This window comes from Arachis duranensis, chromosome 4, assembly GCF_000817695.3.
Source record: "Arachis duranensis cultivar V14167 chromosome 4, aradu.V14167.gnm2.J7QH, whole genome shotgun sequence".
NCBI lineage: Eukaryota > Viridiplantae > Streptophyta > Magnoliopsida > Fabales > Fabaceae > Arachis > Arachis duranensis.
In genome coordinates, this window is record NC_029775.3 from 118265272 (window position 1) to 118290016 (window position 24745).

A 24745-nucleotide genomic window follows, 5' to 3' on the forward strand; every position below is an offset into this window, starting at 1 on the left:
AAGGTTCTTGACTATGGCTTTTATCTTTTGATTTTGATGATTAATAACAAATTTTAATATTTGTCTTTTAATATTTGAATATTTGATATTTAGATATTTATTTAGTTTATTCTTGGATAAGATTATAATACTTTGAATAATGTAATACTTTTAATTTGAATAATATATTTTAAAGTTTGTGTTAAAATATAATTATGTTTTAGTATATTTATTTATATTTTATTTATTATTTTATTATAAAATAGTTATTTTAGTTAAACTACTATTAGAGTGACTAAACCTATAAACTAACAAACAGTAACTAAAATAATTTAATGATCGATTTAATTTTCAGTTCTTTAATAAGATCGCAAAGTATATATATATATATATAATTTAGAAACTAACGAAAATTGTAAAAAAGTCAAACACCAAGTTAAATCATAGTTACATTCTAAAGCATGAATTACACGTTTACTAAACGGGACAACAAACTCAATCTGAGAAATAAGAATAGAGTGTACTAAGCTGGAAAATTGGACCATATTTTGAAGCAATTCTGGCAAGTAATTAGGCAGCCATGTATGTAATTGTAACCATTGCAGTGTAGTGGGGGCAAAGTATATCATTAAAGCAATTTATTGGGGATGTTCAAAGTTTAAACTCATCAGATGGACCACAATAATTGATTAGGCTGGCCTAAAATAATTGCTTTTGTTGAGAAAAGATTAAGTAATGTGGTATCAACTATCCAGAGTGTTTTTTTTTTTTTTTAATGTAAAGTTTGGATCCCAAAAAGGTCCTACAAAAGTACTGGTTAACAATATTAAATTAGAGTTCAGTAAATTTCAAAGTGGGAAGCTTCGTTTTCTTTGTTTTATGCATTTTTTTAACTTTAGTGTTTTATAATTCGAAAAATTAAAAATTAATTCGTTACGAATCTAAATTTTAACATACTAAAGATGTGTTTTATTAAATTTTTACATATATAAAATAAAATTTAAATTTTTAATATTTATTTAAATAAACAAATAAACTAATAATAACTCGTGCAGTCTAATCCAAGTTGCATTTTGTTTGATGCATTTGGAGGAGATAATAACTATGCAGATTTCACGTGACAAATAAAATAATTGGGAAGCATGTTCACTTAATTGTGTGTCATGTCGGCTTAGAAGGGAATTGCTAACAAAACTGTACAAAGAAATAATATGAGAAATATTAGTATAATAGTATATGTGTATATTAAATACTGAAATATAAGCGTTCTAGATATACTTATTTATACAGGGAAATATTAAAGCAAATATTTTTAATGAAAAATAGAAAATTGGTTCAATAGAATTTAAAAAGTTTATATATATTTTGGTAATTATCATTGGTTGATTTTATAAAATACTGATAAGACAAACTAAATACTAACATAACAAATTAAAATATTTATGTAGCAAAATATATCACATCAACCTCTATAACTCTTTTAAGTAGTTTCATTATCAAGTATGGCTAACCCTAAACCTAAAGTGAGGTAAGCAAAACTTTCTTCTTGCTGAAACTTTTGATTAGAAAAAAATAGTTTGGTTAGAAAAGTGATTTTTTTCTAACAAATGATCAATTAATTAAATAGTAGATCAACAAAAATAAAAAAATTGGCTAGAGTAAGAGTAAGATAAAAGATAGCGAATTATTGGTTTTTTCCAAAAAAAAAATCTCATAAAAACAATATTAGCATTTAGTGAATAAATATTTATTAGATTGAGCTAAATATTTTCATAAAAACATTATTTAATAAGAGTATAAAAGAGAAAAACTTGAGGTTAAAATTTTAATTTTTTTAATATATTAAATGTGTAAACAATTTAAGAATATAATATTTATTTTGTATTTTTTAATCTTTTTAAATAAAAAATATATATTTATTTTTTTTGAATCCACAAATTTTTAAATGAATATAAAAAGATTATATTATTTGAGTAATAAAGGTATCAAATTATGAATAGAATGATGGATGTTGATGAAATTGACTAATCCACGACATTGAAATTTGAGATGAGCAAAAGAAAAAGGTCCAAAACAACCCCTATAGGGACACGTGTCAACCAGTAAGCAAGGTAAGTATCTTCCAAAAACTCTCACTTGAGAGCCATGATCACCACCACTCTCTCTCTCTCTCTCTCTCTCTCTCTCACACACGTGCTGCCTCCTTTTCCACGCCGCTCCTAACTCTCTTCACAGTTGGCCCCAACACACACTCACACCAAACCTCAGATATCCAAATTTCAAATACTATCAAATTCCCAAATTCGCCAAACCCTAACAAATCTAACATAACATAACATCACATCACAATCATCACGCACCAAAGCGCTTCACTGTAATTAGCTACCTACTTTCGTAAATGGGGGCGGTCACGTCATCGATGGCGGCCAAGTTCGCGTTCTTTCCGCCGAATCCGCCGTCGTATGAGGTGGTGGTGGAGGAGTCGACGGGCAAGGCGACGATGAGCGGGGTGTCGGCCAGGGAAAACGTCGATGTTTTGAAGCTCATGACGCGGAGAGGGAACAGCATCGTCGCCGTTTACATAAGGAACCCTTCCGCCGCACTTACGCTCCTTTACTCTCACGGCAACGCCGCCGATCTCGGCCAGATGTACGACCTCTTTTGCGAGCTCAGCCTCCACCTCCGGGTTAACCTCTTGGGGTATGTGTATGCTCTTCTCTTCTCTTCCTCCCACGTGCCCTTCACGTGATCCTCCAATTATTATGCATCGTGAATTCGTGATGTGATAGGAATTTGAATTATTGTTGTTGTTATTGTTGTGGTTGTTTATGAAATTGTTTTGGATTTTTGTTTGATTTTTTAAAAAAAGTTTCATTTTTATGTTTCTGCTTGCCATGTGAAGTTGTTTGATGTAGTGTGCTTATTTGATGTGATGTGATGCGAATTGAATGCTTGTTGCTTGAATTGGAATTATTATTATTATTATGGCCAATTCATGATTTGTTTTTTCTTTTCCTTTTTGTGGTTGTAGTTATGATTATTCTGGATATGGCCAGTCATCTGGGAAGGTATGCTGTTATTGTTGCTGTCGTTGTTGTTGATGTTGTTGTTATTATAATATTAATAATATTATTATTATTATTTATGTTGTTGTTTTTTTGTTGGATTAGCTCCTTGTTTATATCTTAGCTGGATGTATTTTTTCTATTTTTGGGATTGACTTGGTTTTAATTAACCATTCTATTTAATGACGTGAGGTTATTGTGTATTTGGAAGTTTTGACCCTTGAGGCTCGAAGTACTTCCTCTTAGTTGACTGGAATTTCAAATATGTTAGCTAAATTGGATGGAGAAATTATTTACTTTATTTAGAAACCAAAATTATTAAATTATAAAAGAAAGAAAAAGAGGATTCCTTCTTACAATCCTAACTTGATGGATTATTGGACATTATGTATATATATATATTTCCGAAGTTGAAAGTAATAACAATGGAAAAAAGAAACAGGTGGATTAATCAGTGATCATTATGTGTAGTATAATAGCTTGATATTTGTTTTATGTGAATGGGAGAGTCAGTTCAACAATGTGCTATTTTCTGGACAGCCCAGTGAGCAGAACACTTATGCAGATATAGAAGCTGCTTATAAGTGCCTGATTGAGAACTATGGAGCAAAAGAGGAAGATATTATCCTGTATGGGCAATCTGTTGGTAGCGGACCTACCACCGATTTGGCTACCCGTCTACCAAACCTTAGGGCTGTTATTCTCCACAGTCCAATATTATCTGGCCTTCGAGTCATGTATCCTGTGAAGCGGACATACTGGTTTGACATTTATAAGGTTTTATCTCTATCAATGCTGAATTGATTATTCACAATGTTCAATCAAGTTTGCAACTTAGTTTTAATGATGTTTGGATGTTTGGTGCAGAACATTGACAAAATTCCCTTGGTAAATTGTCCAGTTTTGGTCATTCATGTGAGTATACTTGTTTTCCTAATTAAAAATTTAGTTGTGTTGTTGTGTTGCATTGTTATATTGTACACATGAACTTACTATTATGTAGTAATTTTTCAAATGGTAATATTGATCTTTACGTTTAACCTTCTTTTGGTGACTCGTGCTTTATGAGAATCTTTCCTTCTGCTATCTAAGTTGTAGGCCCTCCCCTTTTCGACTAACAAACTTTATGAGATTCTTTTCTTTTGCAATATGAGTTGTGGGCCCTCTCTGATTAAAACTAATATAAATTGTGTAACTTTTTTGTACATACTTTCATCTTTTTTGATAATCAATTGCTTGAACCAAATCCAGCTGTATGGCTTTGTTCGTTAATATATTCCTGGTAGCCATGCTGATTACAAAGTTCATTTACCATGTTGTGGATGTCCATTACTCCATTTGAGCTTTGTATTAATATTTCTCAATCATTATTAATGTAGTTACGGCAGTTGTGCTATATTTCTTTGATAGGACTTGAAAGTGGAACACTATTATAATTTAAGAAATCTAAGAGTTATTTCTGCTGCTGAATAGTGCTCATATCAATGTGTTATCTGTATCAGTCCATCGGTTTAGTACTTAGTACAAAATACTAATGACTGATAGTTGTAACATAAATGGAAAATGACAAAATCACTGCAGTATTGCATAATCAATCTCCAGGGGAAAATCTGCTTTCATCGCTTTCCTCCGTTCCTAATCCTCACCTAAAACCTTCTTATTTTTCCTTCCTAATTCTCCTTCTTATCTCATCACCAACAGAATCAGATTCCTGCTCGCCTGCCATATTCTTTGTTTCAAAATATACTACCCTAATTGATTCCTACCCTATTAATGTCCCATCAACATGGTAATATGCTTAGTTGAGGTTCTATTACACATTGGCACGTAGATGCACATTTTGGAATGTACTTGTAGCCAACCTGAGCAAGTTTGGTACCAGTAAAACATGTTTTTCCTTCCATTCCTTATTAATAAGTCATGAAAAATTTCTTAATGTATCTGAAGTGAAAATGACTTTGTCAATATAGAATTAATGTAGTAATGAATTAGAACACTCGTGTCATTGGTCAGCTGTTTTTAAATGTCTCTACTACTTGGATAACGCTATCAGTGTTTCAAGAATGTATATATATTAAGATGTACTGTTTATCTTTCAGGGAACTGCTGATGATGTAGTGGATTGCTCCCATGGGAAGCAACTTTGGGAACATTGTAAACAAAAATATGAACCCTTGTGGGTTAAGGGAGGAAACCATTGTGACCTGGAACTTTACCCTCAATACATAAAGCATCTCAAGAAATTCATTGCAGCTATTGAGAAGTCATCGCGACAAAACTCTGGATTGGGATCTATATCGGATCAACTAGATAAACCTCGGACCAGCACAGATTTTAGGGAGAAACCTAGATCCAGCATGGATCAAAGGGAGAATTCTAGACGCAGTGGTCCTGATAGGCCGTGTAATGGAGCCGAGTTGCCTGAGAAAGCTAGGAATAGCATTGACCGGTGAGTTTTGAATTATATTTATATTCAATGTTGCGAAGTCATTTTCTTTGCCCTTATTCTGTTTTTGACACTGTTTTCTCTGAGTTATGGTTTGCAGTTTCGGAGAGATGGTGAGATCAGTTGGATTGTGCAATATTGATTGTTTCAGGCCCACGGCAACTCATGCATAAAAGATGGTGATAAAGCTTACACATTGAGGTTGTAATTTTCTCATTAATTATTTTATTGGTTGAAGGGTATGTATTGGTGATGGGAAAATGTTCCATAATGTCCAATTTATTTTTCTAATGAAATAGATCAGAAAAGAAAAGGAAAAAAAAAAGGTAACTTAGCCAAGTAGATATTGTGCCACTAAGTCTTCCTTCTAGTTCATAATCTAACACCTCTGTTTTTGGCATTCTACCATGGACCTAAACGTAGGGAATTGTATTCTTTGGTGTTGATGAATGATGAAGCTATATAGAACAACGCTTCCCTCGTACAAAAGTGTAATTTTTTTAAATAATATTTGCTTGTTCGGCTTTTGCATATAATCAGAGTTATATCAACATTTTTCCTCATGTAAAACACATTGAAATCTGAAAACAACGCTTCACGCAATCATTTTCTGTGTATCCAAAAGTATTGTTTAATATAGTAGTATTTTCTATGAGCTTGTTAGCTGATAGGTGTCAATATAACTTATAGCTAATTGTATAGCAATTTATCAATTGTGACTGTTCATTTTCTGTCTTTTTTTTCGGTTATATGTTCATTTTTTGTTTAAACGATGCTAACAAGATAACCTTGAACAAAATATATTAACGTGCAAAGTGCAAAGGCTAATCTTAATGTTGTATTCACCCAACATTAATTCTTGTACATTTTATGAAAAATAAAACAAAATAAAATGGCTTGCAATTGTTTGTGATCTAAAATTTAATGTATAGTTTTTATCTGAAAAAAAGGAATAAAGAGGGAATTTAAGGTGAAGATTTACATGTAGTTGTTTTTATACGAAGTTAATAGTTGAGAATTGTTAAACAATTTAATATATTTAACTAAATTATTATCTAACGGTGTTTAACTATTAACTTCAAATGAAAGAAACAATAGATGAGAACAAATATAATACTAAATATTACTTGTTCTTACTTGATAACCATTGTTTTGGGGATAAATTACTCGAGAACATTTAAGTATTTAACAATGATGGTATATATGATTCCAAGATTAACATTTAACATTTCACAATTAACAATTATAACTCAGAAAATATATAATTCTAGTAGGGGACCTATAGGGGTGCACATGGCTCGATTCGACCTGAAGACCCGACCCGGAACATTTTAGGGGCTAATTTGGTGTGATTTCATCGGGTTTAGGGTCGGGTAAGGGTTTCAAAAATAGACCCAATCATTATTTCGGGTCGGGTTCGGGCTATAACTCGGGTCACCCGAACTCGGTCTAGTGGCCCGGTCATCATACACAATTAATATTTTGTGTTATTAGTAATGGATAATGGCTATTCTTATGTGGAATTTAAGTATTGTAAACCTTAATATTTTGTGTTATTAGTCATTATAAGACTATAAGTTAATGTTTTATGTTTAGAATGCATAAGACTTTAGACTAATGCATAATATTGTGTTATTTGTATTGATTTAAATATTTGGTGTTATTAGACAATATTAGTATTGATTGTGGTTATGCTTTAATTTTGAAGAAGGATTGATTCTTGTTATATTTTTCTAAGTGAATTTTACCATGTCAAATAATGGTTGGAGTCTTGGAAATTTGGATATTTTTACATGCTAGCTTATAAGAAGGTATTAATGTAATGTAATGTTAACGGTTCGGTTTTCACCCGGTATAATTGTGGCCCGAAAGTGTGTTTGTTTCATTAGGTTTAGGGTCGGGTTCGAGTCTAATAAGTAGACCGGGTGTATATTTCGAGTCGAGTCTGGATCATATCAAACCCGGCTTCACCCGATCTATGTGCACCTTAGGGGCCTATGCCCTCATGCACCATAACTTTGGTCCTTCTATGGCTGGACCTTGTTTGAATTTCATTCAATGATCAATAATATTCAATACAAATACACAATATTGTGTATTCTCATGGATTATGATTGAACACAGTATTTCATATAAAATGAGTACAAATACCTTTTTTATTTCTCTACAGGGATCCCATAAACTTTCTAGTTAATTGAGAATTGGACCAAAAAACAAATGCATAAGGAGCATATATGAACCAACCTATAACATATATAATGAAGTTATTGCCTTGGAAAACCATGCAAAGGAAGAGAGTGCTTCGATCAACAATTTATAGAAAGCAATATATAAAAGTACGTCTTAACAAATTGTTGTTTCTTCTTTTTTTTTTTCGGTAAGTTACACCCTTACACACACATACTCTATTACTCTCCTTCCCTTCTCCATGAGTTCCATATATCAACTTTCTAATTATGGCTAGTATTTAAATTCGGTGCACCTTTTAGCAACGCAAACATAGTTGCCACTTGCCACTAAACCAAACCTTGCCGTGCACAAATTGTTGTTTCTATATTAGTATTATCATTGATAAAGAGGCAAAACGAACAAGAAGAAGTTGGAGTATTAATGATAATGTGTGTGTCTTTTTTATTTTTTTGGGGTCTAGTAACTGTCAATGATAATGATTAGAAAAAACTAACAGGTTACAGAAATAACTCCTCTTAAAAGTCAGCTTACTACTTTATGCCCAATGATTGTTTTTGCACTGGTTTGGGCTACTTGCTTGATCCAATCGATTCTTTTGCTCAAAGTAACTCGCACACAAAAATACAATTTATAAACTAAACTTAATTATTAAAATCATTTTTTTAATCCAATTTTTTTTAATCAAAATCAGCTATCAATTGGTTTGGTAGTTAGTTTACTAGTTCATTTAAATAAGTGTCGAAAATTCAAATTCTGCTTTGTGCATGTAGCAAGTCATTAGCTAACAGCAAACACTTAAATAGAGTTCGTCCTTTGGCTCTCAGACTGAGAGATACCCTAAAAAGGAGTAAAATCTCTCCCCGGTCCCTAACAATTTCTCCTTGACCATTAAAAAATAACAAGGTGATCCTTATCCATTCTCTTTATGTGATCGAAAGGACCCTGTAATAGTTCTTCCGTGAAATGTAACCGAGAAATTCTATGTGTAACGATAACTCTCTGACGTGGATTCAAACGATTTGATGAGACAACTAGGTCCTTGTACAATCATAAAAAACGTTGCCGTTTTGATGCACGATGGAATCAGATTCTAACATACATTCCTCATTCTCTCCCTGACATATCACACACTTTCACTCGTTGCCCTCATCTCACACATAGAATTACCGTAAACCCTAGAGACTATCAGACTTTCTGCCAGAAATGACGACAAAGGAGAGCCGACGATGGCGAGGTAACTGCGCAGTAACGTGGCGTTTGCTGATGGAGGTGGTGATGTGTTGTTGACGGAGCCGCACTTCCCTTCTTGGAGGTTAGTTTCTTCAACCGTTTGTAAACTACATCATTGTGGTCCTTCATTTGTTTATTTAAAGCAAGTATTCTTTCTATGGACCACTATAAAGTATGATATATGTATTGTTTTACATTTGTGAAGAACAGTCACTTTCACTAGGGTTGGATTATTACTTCAAGTAAAGCTTTTTTGTCTGTTTTGGGTATATTAATGTCTGTTAATTATAATTTATTTGTGGCTTACTGAGTAAAGTTTATATATTGCAAATGTCTGTTGAGATTATACCAGTATTTCACCATGAGGGGTAGTTTGAAAGAGACAAAAATGGAATGCTTTACTACCTTGATGGTAAGGTGGAGAGATTCTCCAAGTTGGACATTGACTTTGTTAATTTTAAGGATTTAGAGGAGATGTTCAAAGGTTTTCGATATATATAGTACAAGACTATGTATTGACAAGACCCCACTGCTCCTTACCTAGAGGCTGACCTCCACATTTTGAAAGGTGACAAAGAAATTAACCAGATGTGTGATAACAAGATGGCAAATTTGGAAACTAATGAGTTGCATGTATATTTTGATCATCCTGTGAATCAGCCAATTGTGAATGAAGCAGGAGATGTTCCTGTAGAGTTGAGTGATTCCTCCACTGATGATGGCTATGAGAGCGCTGAAGATGAGGTTTATAAGCCTCCCCTACCTAGTTATGAGACACTAAGCAACAGTAGTAGTGAGGAGTTAAGGTCAAGGAACAGGCCCGGGAATAAGAGTAAGAAGGACACACCAAAAAATAAGACAATGACACCTAAAAAGATGAGAGCAACACCTAAGAAGAATACTATGACACCTATGAAGGTAAGAGTTAATGATGATGATGGCCTATCTCTTAAAACCAAGAAGACAAAAAATAAGAGATATGTGGGGAGGATAAGAAGGCATATCTTGGATAGGGATGAGGCTGTGAATGGGCCAAGGCAAGGGCAACATGATGGAGACAAGGGTCCAAATTGTAATGACACTATGGGTGAGGATGAGAGCCTAAATGAAGTGCCTAGAGTAGGGGCCAATGATGAACCCATTGTGGAAGAGGTAGATTTTGATATTGACAAGCCATACCAGTATGAGTTAGAAGAATTAAACTCTCTAATTTCTTCTGATGATGAAGGCAGAAAGCTAAATTTTATGAATTTGATGATGACACTAGTTATGGTGAGGTGAATTTTGAAGTTGGAAAAATGTTTGACACTATGGCACAATTCACGCAAGCATTAAAGAACATATTTGTTTTTTAAGAAAAAGAGTTGGAGTATATAAAAAATGAAAAGCATAGAGTGAGAACAAAGTGTGCGGAAGAGGGCTGTCCTTGGCTAATCCTAACTTCCTGGAACAGTCGAGAACTGTGTTTTCAAGTCAAAACATATGTTAAGGAGCACACTTGTGGTAGAAATCTTACAAACAACATGGCAAGTAGATCATGGGTTACAAACAAGCTAGTGAAGAGGTTGGTCATACAGTCACAACTATCACCTAAGGAGGCTTTAGAGCACATGAAAGAGAACTATAATGTCCATATCCACTATAAAATGATCAGCAAAGCTTTAAAGGCAGCTAGAGAGGAGGTTGTAGAAAATGAAAAAGAGTAATTTGAGAAGGTTAGAGATTACTTGTGTGAGCTTCATAGGAGTAATCCAGGGTCAACAACTATAGTAGATGTCATCCCCCAACCTGAATCACTACCTGTGTTTGACAAGCTATACATATCATTGGATGCATGCAAGCGTGGATTCAAGGCAGGATGTCGTCCTTTAATTGGACTAGATGTCTATTACCTAAAGAGTTATTTTGGTAACCACCTCCTTTCAGTTGTGGCTTAAGATGCTAACAACCACTTCTTCGTAATTGCTTATGTTGTGGTTGACAGTTAATGTACTGAAATGTGAAGGTGGTTTCTAACTCTCCTCCAGGAGGACCTAGGCTCATGCACTGAATTTGGCTGGAATTTAATTTGTGATCAACAGAAGGCATGTTAATTATTTATGTGATAATTACTTTTGTTGATACTGAATTTTATTTTATGTGTTGTTTTATTTGATACCTAATCTAAATTATTAATCCAATGATTGTGTGCCTATTGTGTGAAAGGTATTGGAGGTTTCTCTTCAAGAAGTTATGCCACGGGCGCACTATAAGAATCGTGTTTTCGAAAAAAATTTGTTAAGCAATGAAAAGATAAACTATCCAAGTAGGCACGGACCTACATGGAACCATTGGGGGCACTTGCCCCCACTCTCATTTTATTTTTTTTTAAACAAAAAAAATATACATATATAATATGTCCCATTTTAAATTTTAAATAACTCCACTACAAATAAACTAAGTCCAATTATTTAAAATCCTAAATCTATTTTATCTTTTTATTATTTTGATTATTAGTTAACCTAATTAAATTTAGTCTTTTTCCAGTCTCAAATCCCAACCGTCACTCATTTATTCTCTTAAGCATTCTTCTTAATTTCATATTTTTAACCTTCTTTTTCTATTCTTTATCTAGTGGTCATCTTGTCTTCATCAAAAGATAAATTTTAAATTCTCTATTTTGTTTTATAGAGCTCTCTATGATTTTATATTTTTTCAATTTTATTATTTCTCTTTTTCATATTTCTGATTGCAAATTTTAATTCAAACAATTATAATTTAGGTATTGATCTATTTTTTTATTCTCTTCGTGAATTTATATATTTTATTTTATTTTTGATTTAGTAATCTTTATTATTTATTTGTTTATCTTTCATTCTATTATATTATATGTAATTATGTTGCATATAAATTTCTAAAGTAAATTGATCAATTTACTAATTTAGAATATATATTTGTTATTTTTAGAAATAATAATGAACAAATATTTCAAAAGAAAAAAGCTACTACTAGAATCTGAAGTTACTTCATTAGTCTCTTCTAATAAAAAGAAGTTTTTAGAATTCAATGTAAAAGGCCTTGTAGCTGATCCTGTATAACGATCCAAAATTTTAAATTATGATCTAAATGATAGAGATGAAGGTAGATGAGCTTATTTGTAAATAAATCCTTGTCAACCAAGAGAACATAATTTTTTATAAACATATTTTGGGACTTTTTTCCATAAATTTAATGCTGATTGGTTTGATGAATTTGACAATTGGTTGGAATATAGTATTTCAAAAGATGCTGTTTTTTGTCTCTATTGTTATCTTATGAAATCTGACGGTGCGAGTAATGATGTTTTTGTAAAATAGCTCTTTTTAAATTTAAATTAATATATCTTTTGATAACAATGTGTATTATTTTTGCCCCCTCAACATAAATTTTCTGGGTCCGTCACTATATCCAAGGGTTTAGTGTGGCAATGTGCAAGGAGTATAACAACTCCAGAGTTTCGTGCGAATATGAACAAGTTGAAATCGGTGAACCAGTGAGCTTGGGAGTATCTATCCAAATTTCGTGAATCTGCATGGACTAAAAGCCAATTCTCTCACTATCCGAAGGTTGATAACATCACTAACAATATGTGTGAGGTTTGGAATGCTAAGATTGTGGAGTATAGGAGCAAGCTGATTTTGACAATGTGTGAGAATTTGAGGTGTTATATAATAAAAAAATGGCTAGGTATAAGAAGAGGTTAAGTAATTATCATGAGAAATTGGCTCCTGTGCAACAGCAAAGATTGGATGAATTCATTAAGCCCGAAAGTACTAAGTGGACAGCTGAGTGGACTGGAGCCGATGAAAGAGTTATCTTTGAGGTTCAAAGACGTCAAAGCAAGTTTGGAGTGAATCTAAAAGCAAAGACATGCACTTGTAATTTATGACAGTTTATTGGTAATTCTCTAGTAATAGTAATTTGTAGTTTCTATTATGTACACTTGTAATAAGATAATTTGTTGCAGGCATGCCTTGTAAACATGCAATTGCTGCAATCTCAAGGCTGTGGAAGCTTAACTTGAAACCTGAAGATTTTGTGCATGAATGGCTTACCATGGATGCCATGCATGCCACTTATGGTATAACAATTCAACATGTAAATAGTGAAGAATTTTGGGAGACATCAGATGCTCTTAGACCAGTGACATCTGCCATTAACAGACCCCCTAATCGTCCTAGGAAGAGAAGAACTGTTGATCTTGTGTCTGAGAGCCAACTAACAGGGAACAATGTGAAGAAGGCCTTCGAAGTGACATGTAGCAAGTACGAAAAAAAGATCACTATTATAAGACATGTAAAGGAACTCCAAGGAATCCCAATTGGCAACCAAAAAAGAAAAAGGCAAGACAATCAAAGGTACAATAATTAGGCTAGTATTAGGATTTACAATGATTTAAATGTCTTATAATGTGACTATCGAAGGGATTTATATGTCTTGCAAATGGTTTAATGAGGGGTTTATGTATCTTAGATATGGTTTAACGAGGAGTTTATATGTCTCCTAAATGTCTTATTATTGTTTACAGGGTGATAACCCATCTAATATTGCACCTAAATCTGGTGCTGCTCCGTCTGCAGTTCTAAATTCTGTGGTTAGTTCATGGCTAATTTATGTTATCAAATTATGATGTGAATTAAAATAGGATACCTAATATTGTGCAAAAATTATAGGCCAAAGTAAGGAACCATAAAAAGAAATTACCAAGAAATGTTACTCCAATGATGCTTCAGCAAACAGGAGAAAAATTTCTAGTATCCTAATCTGTTCCTACAAATGAGATAATAGTAATAAAAAACATAATATTGTGACTAAGTTTTTACTATGATGTTCAAATTCTAATTCACATTATTTTTCGTCAAAAAAATAGGCCCAAAATATCAATGGACAAAGTAGTGAAAATGGCAATGGATCATAGACACCAAACACAGCCATACCTAACCTAACTGTCCCAGGCCCAACCACCACTACAAGCAATCATGTCTTGAAAAATATGATCAACGATCCATAGATTTCTGCTCCATTTGGAAAGAAGTAGCCAATTCGTAAGCCATCGACACCTCAAGTTTATGGCCAGTTACTTCCACCCAATGTGCCCACAAACCAAGCCCCACTAACCCAACCAAGGATGGCTACAAGATCAATTAAGTCTATTGAAATTTCTCTCGAGACATAGGCGGTAACTAATGCTGACACAATAGTTAGAATGTTCCAATTCATCTCAACACTAGGACTCGAATAAGGAATCAAGGGACCAAACTTCGGAGCACCACCAAGCTTTAAGGAATTTGAAACTAATGCACCACCTTTCAAAGCTCCACGAAAAAAATGAGGACTAGATAGTTATGGCTAATATTTAGGATAGTATTTTGTAACCCTGAATGCAAACTATGCATAATATTGGTTAAGTATTTTGGATAGTATTAGTTAAGCATTTTGGAACTCTAATACTTAAACATTTTAGATTATCTGTTTTGTTTAGTTACTAGGGGATAGTATATAATGGCATGTAGGTGTTATTTTTGTGAGATGTTATTATATATCGTAAGTAGTTTGCAACTTTGCTTATTAAATGTGGTTTATTCTTGATTTAATGAAATTGTATGAAAACATACTTCAAATAACAAAATACTGAGATTGTCACTTCAACTCATAACAATAAAAAATACTAAAAGATCATAAATCACATTCTCACTTGCAATGTAACTCACAATAATTTTTTCATCATCAAAATCTAACATTTTTTTACATCTCAGTCACCATCCTTAATGTGCATCTAGCTTATAACATTAATATCTAACATAAGTTACAATTTGTTACATCCTATTAGGTTGAAGTGCAGTAAAAAAAAAATCCAAGAGCAACGACAATGAAAAATGTCAAGATGATACATCCATTTTGTCTTCTGTAACTTCTTCCTTGAACTCCATCATATAGCTTAATCTCCATTTCTTTAATTTTGTCCTCAAACTCCTTTAATCTACCATGAACTTTCATCTTCTGCATTTCCACCACTGTATGGTCAGACTCAGTTATGAGCTCATCCAGTCACTTAAAATATTTGCAATGTGTTAAAGGAGTCTACAATTATAAACAATTATTTTTTAATTAACCTAATTATAGAAAAGATTGTAAGATGGAGTGAATAGTAATGTACCTTGAAATAACTGCAACCAAAGAACAATCTATTTGAGTTATTTAATGTGGTCGATTCAAAAAGAATCGCATAAGCTCCACAATTGCAGGTTGGATCTATGAACTTCTTATTCGTCATGCCAACATTGCCAGTGTTGTTGCTTAAAGAGTCCAACGACCTCCTTTTTCATGAACTACGGATTGAACCTGATGAATGCTCTTCCATGTTCATCACTAACGATGGGATTTAGTATCTAGGGTTCACATTAACATTTGGGTTTGCTCTTATTAAGAACTAGAATCAAAACTGCAGCGTTTTTTATGACTGTGTACGTAATTTTTGTCTTATCTACCATAGTCAGTCTACGTTTCATTGTAGCCAATACACGTAGACTCTTCCAGTTACTTTTTACTCGAAAACTGATAAGAGGGTCCTTTCGGTCATACGAAGAGAATGAATAAGGATTGCCTTGTTATTTTTCAATGGCAAGAGGCGTGTATTATTTAATTTATTTTTAATATATATATATATTTTTTCATATTATTAGTTAATTTTTCTAGTTGATTTTAGGGATACCTACTATCATTATAAAACTAATATATAGTTTAGTAGTAAATAATTATGTATAAATAAACTTTGTAGCTTAAAAATATTAAGTACAATTCTCTTATTTTAAAATGGTTTCAAAAGTTAATTCACACTATAAAATGTATAAATTAATATATAAATTACTTATAAGCATTTTTTAAAATTTTTTTGAAGTATTTAAAGAATTTGAATTTTGAAGGGATGAATTTTTAAGTAAAATAATCTCCTAAAATAAAAACTCCGTGTGATTCTAAAACCCCAAAGCCACAAAGGGTTTTTCCCAAGCACTAAAGAAAAAAAAATCAACGTCTTCCTCAAAATCTTCCGAACAGGACGAACTCAGAAACAAAGAACGAAGAATCAAGCTTTTAACCTTTGAAGGCGGCGGCACTTTATATTCTCTCTATCATTTGATATCTCCTATGAATTTCGAACCTCCTTTATACTTGTTCCTTCGAACTTCACCTGTTTCATCAACCCCGTATTTTTCTCTTCACTTCAATTCCCATTCCCCTTCGCTTCTTCTATTCTTCTTCCCAGCAATTTGATGTGCAGCACCACCACAAGTTCCCTCAACAAGGGTCTCGATTTTAAATACCCTTTTGAAAAACACGTTGTTTTCCAGCCTGCCCATTTGAGCATTTCGTCGAACATGTGGCGGAACGTCGCCAAGCACGCACTTTCCGCTACTTTCAGGGGGTTCCACCTTCGCTTCCACCCTCCCAATAGCCCTGTGAATTCAATCTTCCAAAAAAGGATGGGAATTTTGAGTTTTGCAAGGAAACCAAATGATGTTGGATATGGCAAGTTGTATAAAGGGTATGCTAGTGTTGCTGAGGCGGTTTCTTCTTCCACTGATGTGGAAGATGATGCTCCAGTTCCATTTGGTGTCAAAGAATATGGTAGTGTTGCTGAGACAGTATCTTCAACTTATGTTGAGGAAGATGCCAGTGTGGTGGATGAAATTCGAGAATTGTTGGAGGAGATGAAGAAGGAAGAGCAGAGACAGGTTGCTTCTTTTAGGTGGAAGGGTTATAATTCGAATAGGAGGGGCAGTATGACACAGTCCAAGTTACAGGAGTTGAGGAGGAGGCAGGTTAAGATTGAGACCGAAGTGTGGGAGGAGGCGGCAAAGGAGTATAGAGAGCTCTTGTTGGATATGTGTGAGCAGAAGCTTGCACCCAATTTGCCATACATGAAGTCTCTGTTTCTTGGTTGGTTTGAGCCGTTGCGTGATGCCATTACCAAAGAGCAGGAATTGTGCAGGCAGGGGAAGAACAAGTCAGCTTTCGCTCCTTACTTTGATCAGTTGCCGGCCGATAAGATGGCTGTTATCACAATGCATAAGTTGATGGGGTTATTGATGACTGGAAGTGAACGTGGAACCCTTGGCACTGCCAGGGTTGTGCAGGTTGTCTGCAGCATAGGTGATGCCATTGAACAAGAGGTAGGCATATTGCCTTTCTCTTGATAGTTGCATTGTCCTTTTATTTTGAACTGATTGCACAGATATCATGATCTATATAGTTTGAACTGTTTATTCATAATATTATGATTTCCTTTTAAAATGTTTGATAGTGTTGCTATATGTTAGTTCAAAGATAGAAACTCAGGCCTTTTGTAACACCCTTAGAAACCTATGGTAGTGTGGAGGAGGTGCAAAAGGGGATTTATTTAGTATTTTTTGGGGTTGGGGTTGTTGAAGCACTTCTAACTTTGTCAGGTAACTGCTGGATTTTTTATCTAATTGGAGAAGGATGTGGGGTTTGTAAGTAGTATAGAGTTTGGATGGTGTCTGAACGATTAACTTCCTTAGGCCTCTACTTCTATTTCTGAACAACTGTCTTCCTATGGCCTATGAGTGTAACCTTATTCACTGCTTACTAATTTCTGGTTCAGGTTAAAATACACAAGTTTTTGGAGAAAACCCAGAAGAAAAAAGGTCGTAAAGGGAAGAAAAATGAAGCAGATGATCAGTCTGCTGTTGACCACAAAGAAGGGGAAAAGCTGCGGAAAAAAGTCCTTGATTTGATGAAAAAGCAGAAGCTTGTCGCAGTGAAGGGGATAGTGAAGAGCCAGGATGATGCAAAGCCATGGGGACCAATCATTAAGTCAAAGGTTTGAATAGCCTCACCTATATTCTCTAAATGTTCATTTTGCTCTTTTTTTCCCCGTTTTTTACAAGGTGGTATCCACCCATCCACTTCACAGGTAGGAAGCCGTTTAGTTGAGCTTTTGGTGCAGACAGCCTATATACAACCACCATCAGATCAATTAGTGGATTGTCCACCTGATATCCGACCTGCATTTGTCCATTCATTTAAAACAATGACACATGAGTCAATGTGAGGTTTAATCTCTGCTTCACATGCTTAAATTTAAAATTTCCAGCAGTACCTTATATTGATGCCCTAACTGTTTTTTAAAAAATAATTTACATAGGAAAACAAGCAAAAAATATGGTGTTATTGAATGCGACCCTATAGTTCTTAAAGGTCTCGAAAGAACTGTAAGTATATTCATCATCTTCTGTTTGTTTGGAAATCTTGAACTGAATAGTTCACCACTAGCGATATATTTAGCAGCATTTTTGTTATTGTTATTTGGTAGGTTGTAGAGCCTTTAGTTTTTAAAGGAGAGTTTTGTCATTAGATTTCTTTTTGACTAATAATTTAGTTCCTGAATTGGACTTGGGCTAGAAAAACTTTAAACATGTAATAATGGCAATGCCGGACAGGAATAACCATAAGGTGCAGATGAAGATAGGTAAAGAGTAAAGACATATTAGGGTAGTAGAACTGTAGAAGAATGGAGGATATAAGTGAGAATCCAGCTACAGAAAAATCTTTCCAATTCATTGATTTAATGCATGATAATTTCATAAATAATGTTATAGAGATAAACTGAGATGCACATTCGATCCTCTTTGTAAGAAGGCTGTATAGTGAATTACCATGTTAGTACCTTAAATATCATCCTAAAATAAACTAAATCCCTGCTTCTGGAAAGATCCCAAACCTTTGGTTATCGAAAGTAATAGAGTAAGTGTGATTTTGATGAAAAGCTTTTATGGAGATTTGCAGCTTTTTCTGCCGTGTGGTTTTTTTGGTTTAATCATATGGCATATCTTTATCTTTTATGATAGGTCTTTATCTTTAACTCCACAAGTGTCATTCCTTGATTTGCCCACTAAGGGAGATCCCTCAAACATGATGGCTTTATGGCAAGCTTTGTGGTAGCCTCTTTGTGTTGGCACTTTGCTCAATGCACTTGGCATATCAGAAGTTTCTGTTTTAAGATATATTTTTCTTTATGTTTTGGCCCGTGGTTATGACCTATGATCCTTATTATATTCAGATGTGATTGGGTTTACTTCAGTAGAAAACTCACTTACTACTATACTACAGCTCTACTATATGTAGATTTTATTTCAACGAGTTCACAATAGTTTCTTGTGTTTTACATTGTGTGCATACTTTTGTTTGAATAACGCATCCTCTCCCTTCCTTGGGTTTTACATTCATTATTATTATTATTATTATTATTATTATTATTATTATTATTATTATTATATTTGCTTTTTCAACAGGCAAAAAATATGGTCATTCCCTACATGCCTATGTTGGTTCCACCAATCAACTGGACAGGGTATGGTGACTTGCATCTTATTGTTGCCTTGCTTCCATTTTGTTTTTCAATTCTATGATTGGTATATGATTTTGAAACCTTTTCTTTAAGGTAATAAATTGACACCAGAAGATGGTTCAACTCCAACCAATGTAAAAACAAAAATTAGCATGCTATTTGGTTTTCCTTTTGATGATTTTTTATGAGAAAATATAGCTCCATAAGCAACTGTCTTTTGCAGTTGGCTTCAAAATGCGGATCAAGATTTTTCCTTATGCATTATCAAGTTACAATTTCAATGTTCATAATAAGTAGGATTTACTGTTTTTCTTCCTTTGGCTGAAGGGCACACTTAGTTTTTGACACTTAGATTTTCCATTTTCTGTACTCTCAACAGTTATGACAAAGGTGGGTATTTGTTCTTACCCTCCTATGTCATGCGTACCCATGGAGTCAGGCAACAACGTGAGGCAGTTAGGAGGGCCCCTAGGAAGCAACTTGAGCCTGTATTTGAGGTCTGAATTATATATACTACATCACCCCACCCAGCCACACCAGCACACACAAATGCACGTTTGCTTGCATGCACAGTTACTCTCTCACTTTCCTTTTGTCTTGGTATTGTAGTATCTCTTAATGGATTTCCATACAAAACATTTTGTTTAGGCTCTGGATACACTTGGGAACACAAAATGGAGAGTAAATAAGAGGGTACTGAGTGTTATAGACAGGATATGGGCTAGTGGAGGACGACTTGCTGATTTGGTGGACCGAAATGATGTAAGTTAATCTGGTTTCTTCTTTTTGCATTTGGACTTGTGCTAATAAAAGTGTGTGGAGGTTGACTACAGTTTGGGATGGTTTATCAACTTTCTTTTGTAGGTTCCTTTACCTGAGGAACCAGATACTGATGATGAAGCTACGATTAAGAAATGGAGATGGAAGGCCAAATCTGTGAGGAAAGAGAATAGGGAGAGATATTCACAACGCTGTGATGTTGAGCTTAAACTGGCCGTAAGCTTGGTTGAACTTTATGTACTGATCAATTATGAATCCCCATTTATTTTGTGGTAACACAGCCATTTATTCCCGTGAGTGCAGGTAGCACGGAAAATGAAGGATGAAGAAGGTTTTTACTACCCCCACAACGTTGATTTCAGAGGACGTGCATACCCCATGCACCCACACTTGAATCACCTAGGTTCAGATTTATGTCGTGGTATATTAGAATTTGCCGAGGGACGCCCTCTTGGAAAGTCTGGCCTCCACTGGCTGAAGATACACTTGGCAAATCTGTATGCCGGCGGTGTTGATAAACTATCTCATGAGGGTCGTATTGCATTCACTGAAAATCATTTGGATGACATATTTGATTCAGCTGACAAACCTCTTGAAGGTAGTCGGTGGTGGTTGAATGCAGAAGATCCATTGCAGTGTTTGGCTGCATGCATAACTTTAGCCGATGCTTTAAGAAGCTCTTCCCCAGAAACATTCATTTCACATACTCCAATACATCAGGTATTTTCTTTGTGTAAATATAAGTTTGGGATATTGAAATATGCTAGGGATGTCATATGCGTGCTCAAACTGACCCCATTACTTAATTTTCCATTCTACAAACTCATGATAAATAATTGTGATTCATGGGTTGAGTTATGGTGTGGAAATTATCCTAACTATTACAAAAGCTATCTTGATTGTTTGCCCAGCTGTTGCGGGAGATAAGACAGGATGCTTTTATAATGCTAGAGTAGAATTTCATTTGCAGATTTAATTTGTTGACTGGTCCCCTTTATATGGGCGTACACTTAATTAGTTCATATAAAAATCATTATCTTTTTATGCTGATTCTTTGATGTTTGATATCCATCACCATTTACACTGTAATGCTCACAGTTATCATCATATGTATAATTTATTATGATTATGATGTGTTATACCATGATTTTCTGTATTAGGATGGCTCTTGTAATGGCTTACAACATTATGCTGCCTTGGGAAGAGACAAGGTAATAGGGCTTTGTGGCTTTGGCACTTTGTTCTTTTCGCTCTTCTAAGTTCTTTAGTCCCAAATATTTAATATCAAGTTGGAGATGTCTTCATTGTAATTTACAATTTTATCCCCTTCCAGTTAGGGGCTGCTGCTGTCAATCTAGTTGCTGGAGAGAAACCCGCAGATGTTTACTCCGGAATTGCTACTAGGTGAGTATTTCTGTGCAGTGTAATTGTAATTTACATGTAGATTCAAATTCAAAATGCTGAAGTGGGCATACATGTTTTTTGGATTGCGTTAGGGACTTGGGTATTATGGAGCCCCCAAAGTTCCAATTGAGTAGTACAATATGCTTGATGTTGTATTTAAGTGGAGTGCTTCTTCTTCCTTAACAGCTAGCTTTTAAGGTGCATTTATCCACTTTCCTTGGGTACTTAACAATGGTATTTAGTGCTTAGGTTGTCGGCAGCATGGAAAAGGCTACCTATAAGCTAGATTAAGATAAAATACTGAACACTGATAGCCGATAGCCACTTGGCTATGGTTCAGTGTGAAAAGAGTAAAGCCGCTGTGGATGTCGGGTCTCTAGGGCCGGTGAATTGTTAGGGACTTGTGTATTATGGGGTGTCCAATGTCCCACATCAAGTAGTATGGAATGTTTGATGTTGTATTTAAGGAGAGTGATTCTTTTCCTTAACAACTAGCCTTTTTAAGGTGCAGTTCCCCACTTTTCTTAGATACTTAACATATTGTCATAATTTACCTCTCCTCGTTACTCTTTTTCAATAGACAACCTCTACTCCACACTACATTTGTTATGCTTTTTCTTAATCTGCATTTTATTTGTGTATATTGATCATATTCTGATATTTGCAGAGCTTAAAAAGAACAAAAAAAGGTTAAATTAATTTAAGTTTCGGGCTTGAAATTCCTCAGGGAAGAGAGGAAATGTCTAATAAACAACTCAGTCTTACAAATGTCATTTTCATGCAGAGTATTGCACATTATGCAAAGGGATGCTCAGGAAGATCCTGCAATATTTCCCAATGCCCTACATGCAAGGAGACTAGTTAATCAGGTTCTATGCCATCCTTTTGGTGTTACTTGGTGCATAAATGCAATCTCGTGTTTTTTGAAAGAATAAGTTACAATTTCATCTGGAATCTTAGGTTCTTAAGGCATTTGAAAATAAATTTTCTAATCAGCAATTATAGTTCGTTTATTTATTGTTTTTTGTTCTCGTGTAGAAGCTGATTTTGATATGATCTTGTATACTGTTAGATGGATAGAAAATTGGTTAAGCAGACAATGATGACATTAGTATATGGTGTCACGTACATTGGTGCGCGGGAGCAGATAAAGAGGAGGTTGAAAGAAAGAGAATCCGGTTTAGATGATGACGAACTCTTTGGCGCTTCTTGTTATGCTGCAAAGGTGAGAGGGTGAAAATAACTATGTATTATAGATATATATTATCCTTGTAGCATAACATGTATTGCTTGTTTAATCTCATTTCCTTCTCAGGTCACCTTAACTGCCTTGGAGGAGATGTTTCAAGGTGCACGGAATATTCGATTTAATAAAGTTTTTACCATAATCCATCGTTTTATTCTTTCAATTTTTAAAAAAAGAACTTCAAAATATTGTTTACTTTAAACCTCAATTTGTCATCCCTTCCAAAATCCTCCATGCCATATATACCCTCAAATTCTGAGTTTATGGCTTTATATAGGTTAATGCTATTATTATGTGATGGGTTACAGGTCAAAACTTCACTTCAGATGTTGACATTGCAACGAGAAACAGATAAGGTAAGCTTAACATCATGTATAGATATTTGGATCATTTACTTCGGAGGCAATTAGATTTTATCTATTAACTATTTTATCCTTTGCCCAAGGCATCCCTACTGATTATAATTTATAAGAAGTTATGATATGAAAATAACACCAAGATTCAAAACATAGGGAAGCTAAATAACATTGAAACTGTTCAGAAATTTGTACTCCTTCAATGACCTAAATAACAGCTTAGGATTTAAATTTTTAACAATAATATGAAATTGTTTTGTTCTATGAATGTTCTAGGTCATGACAAAGAGGCAGAGGACAGCATTCCCCCCAAATTTCGTTCACTCACTTGATGGTACTCATATGATGATGACTGCGGTGGCCTGCAAAAAAGAAGGCTTGAATTTTGCAGGTTTTAGCTAGTTAGGTTCTTTTCATTCAGATTTGATTTATAGTGATTAAAATGCTTACAAGGAATGATTTCTGTTCATACATTTAGGGGTTCATGACTCATATTGGACGCATGCATGTGATGTGGATAGAATGAACAGAATACTCAGAGAGAAGTTTGTTGAACTCTATGAGACCCCAGTACTGGAAAATGTATGGTTTAGATGTTAACGTCATTTACACGATATGCTATTATTTTTAATCTCTGGTATTCTTGGGAATATTTGAGAGGAAATTGATTTTATTCTCTTTAGTTTCGTTGGTATTTTCATACTTGCTTGTGTAATTAAATAGTGGATACTTCTTTTGGTTTTGTGCTTTGTTTTCTAAAACCTGAAATCTGGTTTGAATTTCTCAAAAAAAAAAAAAATGACGGGAAAAACCATTCTATGTTTTTAGTAGATTGGGAAACTTATGTGACGAGATGCAAAGGTTGATATTAATGGTTAATTTATTTTATATTTGTATAAATAGCCTCTTTGTAGTTTCTAGGTTACTGCTAGATCTGTTAACCTGTTTTTATTTGTGAGCAGTTACTGGAGAGCTTCCAGGGGTCTTTCTCAACATTAATGTTCCCCCCATTACCGGATCGGGGAGACTTCGACCTAAGGGAAGTTTTAGAATCACCATATTTCTTCAACTGATCTTTCTGCAGCCCTCTGTAGGGCATGGACTCTTTCTTTAGGGCTTATTGGCTGCATTTTGAGTCATTTCGGCATGTGCATAATAGCAGACAACAGTTCTTCCGAATGTGCTCGCGATACAGGCCGTTCCTCAGTGGCATTATATATCTTTGAAGGCATCCAGGGTCTTGAGGAGGACTCTTGTCTGGTATGATAATATAAAATCACCCGTTCCACTGGAATTTTTGAGGGTATATACTTTAACACCAGATAAAAGCTTTCGTAGCTTTTGCAACAACCATGATGCTTTCAAGAAAAAAATAGCCAAGGGATAAAGCTTGGCATTGCTAGTTAGTGAGTGTAGTAGTTATTGATTTCAAGAATTTGGGAAAAGATCTGCGAATAAGTTCAGCTCACAAGTCTCCATGAAAACTATGCCAGGGATAGATGCAAGACCGTCTTTTGATATCAAGAGAATAGCGAATGTGTACCTTAGATAAGGTTTTACATGTGTATTTTGTACCAGCTTTCTTTTGTAAATAACTAAATATAAAAGAAACATTCTTTTTTATTATTTTATAACATGTTTAAGATAATTTATTGTAGACAT

At 34.3% G+C, this 24745-nt stretch overlaps 2 protein-coding genes across 3 annotated transcripts; both read left to right on the forward strand.

Annotated features, from left to right (window-relative positions):
- The first annotated feature begins 2143 nt into the window (after positions 1-2143).
- Positions 2144-6026, forward strand: LOC107486551 (uncharacterized). 2 transcript variants are annotated; one of them, XM_016107100.3, is made up of 6 exons: positions 2144-2679; positions 3011-3047; positions 3585-3821; positions 3912-3959; positions 5144-5493; positions 5591-6026. In XM_016107100.3, exons 1-6 carry the CDS (start codon positions 2378-2380, stop codon positions 5661-5663), a joined length of 1047 nt encoding a protein of 348 aa, XP_015962586.1. In that variant the 5' UTR covers positions 2144-2377; the 3' UTR covers positions 5664-6026. The 2 variants fall into 2 exon arrangements, with proteins under 2 accessions (XP_015962586.1, XP_020996865.1); XM_021141206.2 differs by having other exon boundaries at positions 2592-2679; positions 3590-3821.
- A 9903-nt stretch (positions 6027-15929) lies between these two features.
- Positions 15930-24740, forward strand: LOC107486237 (DNA-directed RNA polymerase 2B, chloroplastic/mitochondrial). The gene is made up of 18 exons (XM_052260728.1): positions 15930-17099; positions 17552-17770; positions 17864-17997; positions 18095-18161; positions 19242-19300; positions 19677-19794; positions 19946-20059; positions 20162-20293; positions 20381-20797; positions 21238-21288; positions 21411-21481; positions 22266-22389; positions 22554-22706; positions 22797-22856; positions 22904-23083; positions 23360-23474; positions 23562-23665; positions 24046-24740. The coding sequence occupies exons 1-18, from the start codon at positions 16200-16202 to the stop codon at positions 24154-24156; spliced, it is 3129 nt and encodes a 1042-aa protein (XP_052116688.1). The 5' UTR covers positions 15930-16199; the 3' UTR covers positions 24157-24740.
- Positions 24741-24745: the final 5 nt, after the last annotated feature.

Excerpts from the sequence above, each read along its gene's own strand:
- LOC107486551 (XM_016107100.3), top strand. The coding sequence starts at position 2,378 with ATGGGGGCGGTCACGTCATCGATGGCGGCCAAGTTCGCGTTCTTTCCG. Across the intron at positions 3,960-5,143 it reads GTCCAGTTTTGGTCATTCAT|GGAACTGCTGATGATGTAGT; the intron begins GTGAGTATACTT and ends TTTATCTTTCAG. Across the intron at positions 5,494-5,590 it reads GCTAGGAATAGCATTGACCG|TTTCGGAGAGATGGTGAGAT; the intron begins GTGAGTTTTGAA and ends TATGGTTTGCAG.
- LOC107486237 (XM_052260728.1), top strand. The coding sequence starts at position 16,200 with ATGTGCAGCACCACCACAAGTTCCCTCAACAAGGGTCTCGATTTTAAA. Across the intron at positions 19,301-19,676 it reads CCACCAATCAACTGGACAGG|TTATGACAAAGGTGGGTATT; the intron begins GTATGGTGACTT and ends TACTCTCAACAG. Across the intron at positions 20,060-20,161 it reads ATTTGGTGGACCGAAATGAT|GTTCCTTTACCTGAGGAACC; the intron begins GTAAGTTAATCT and ends TTTCTTTTGTAG.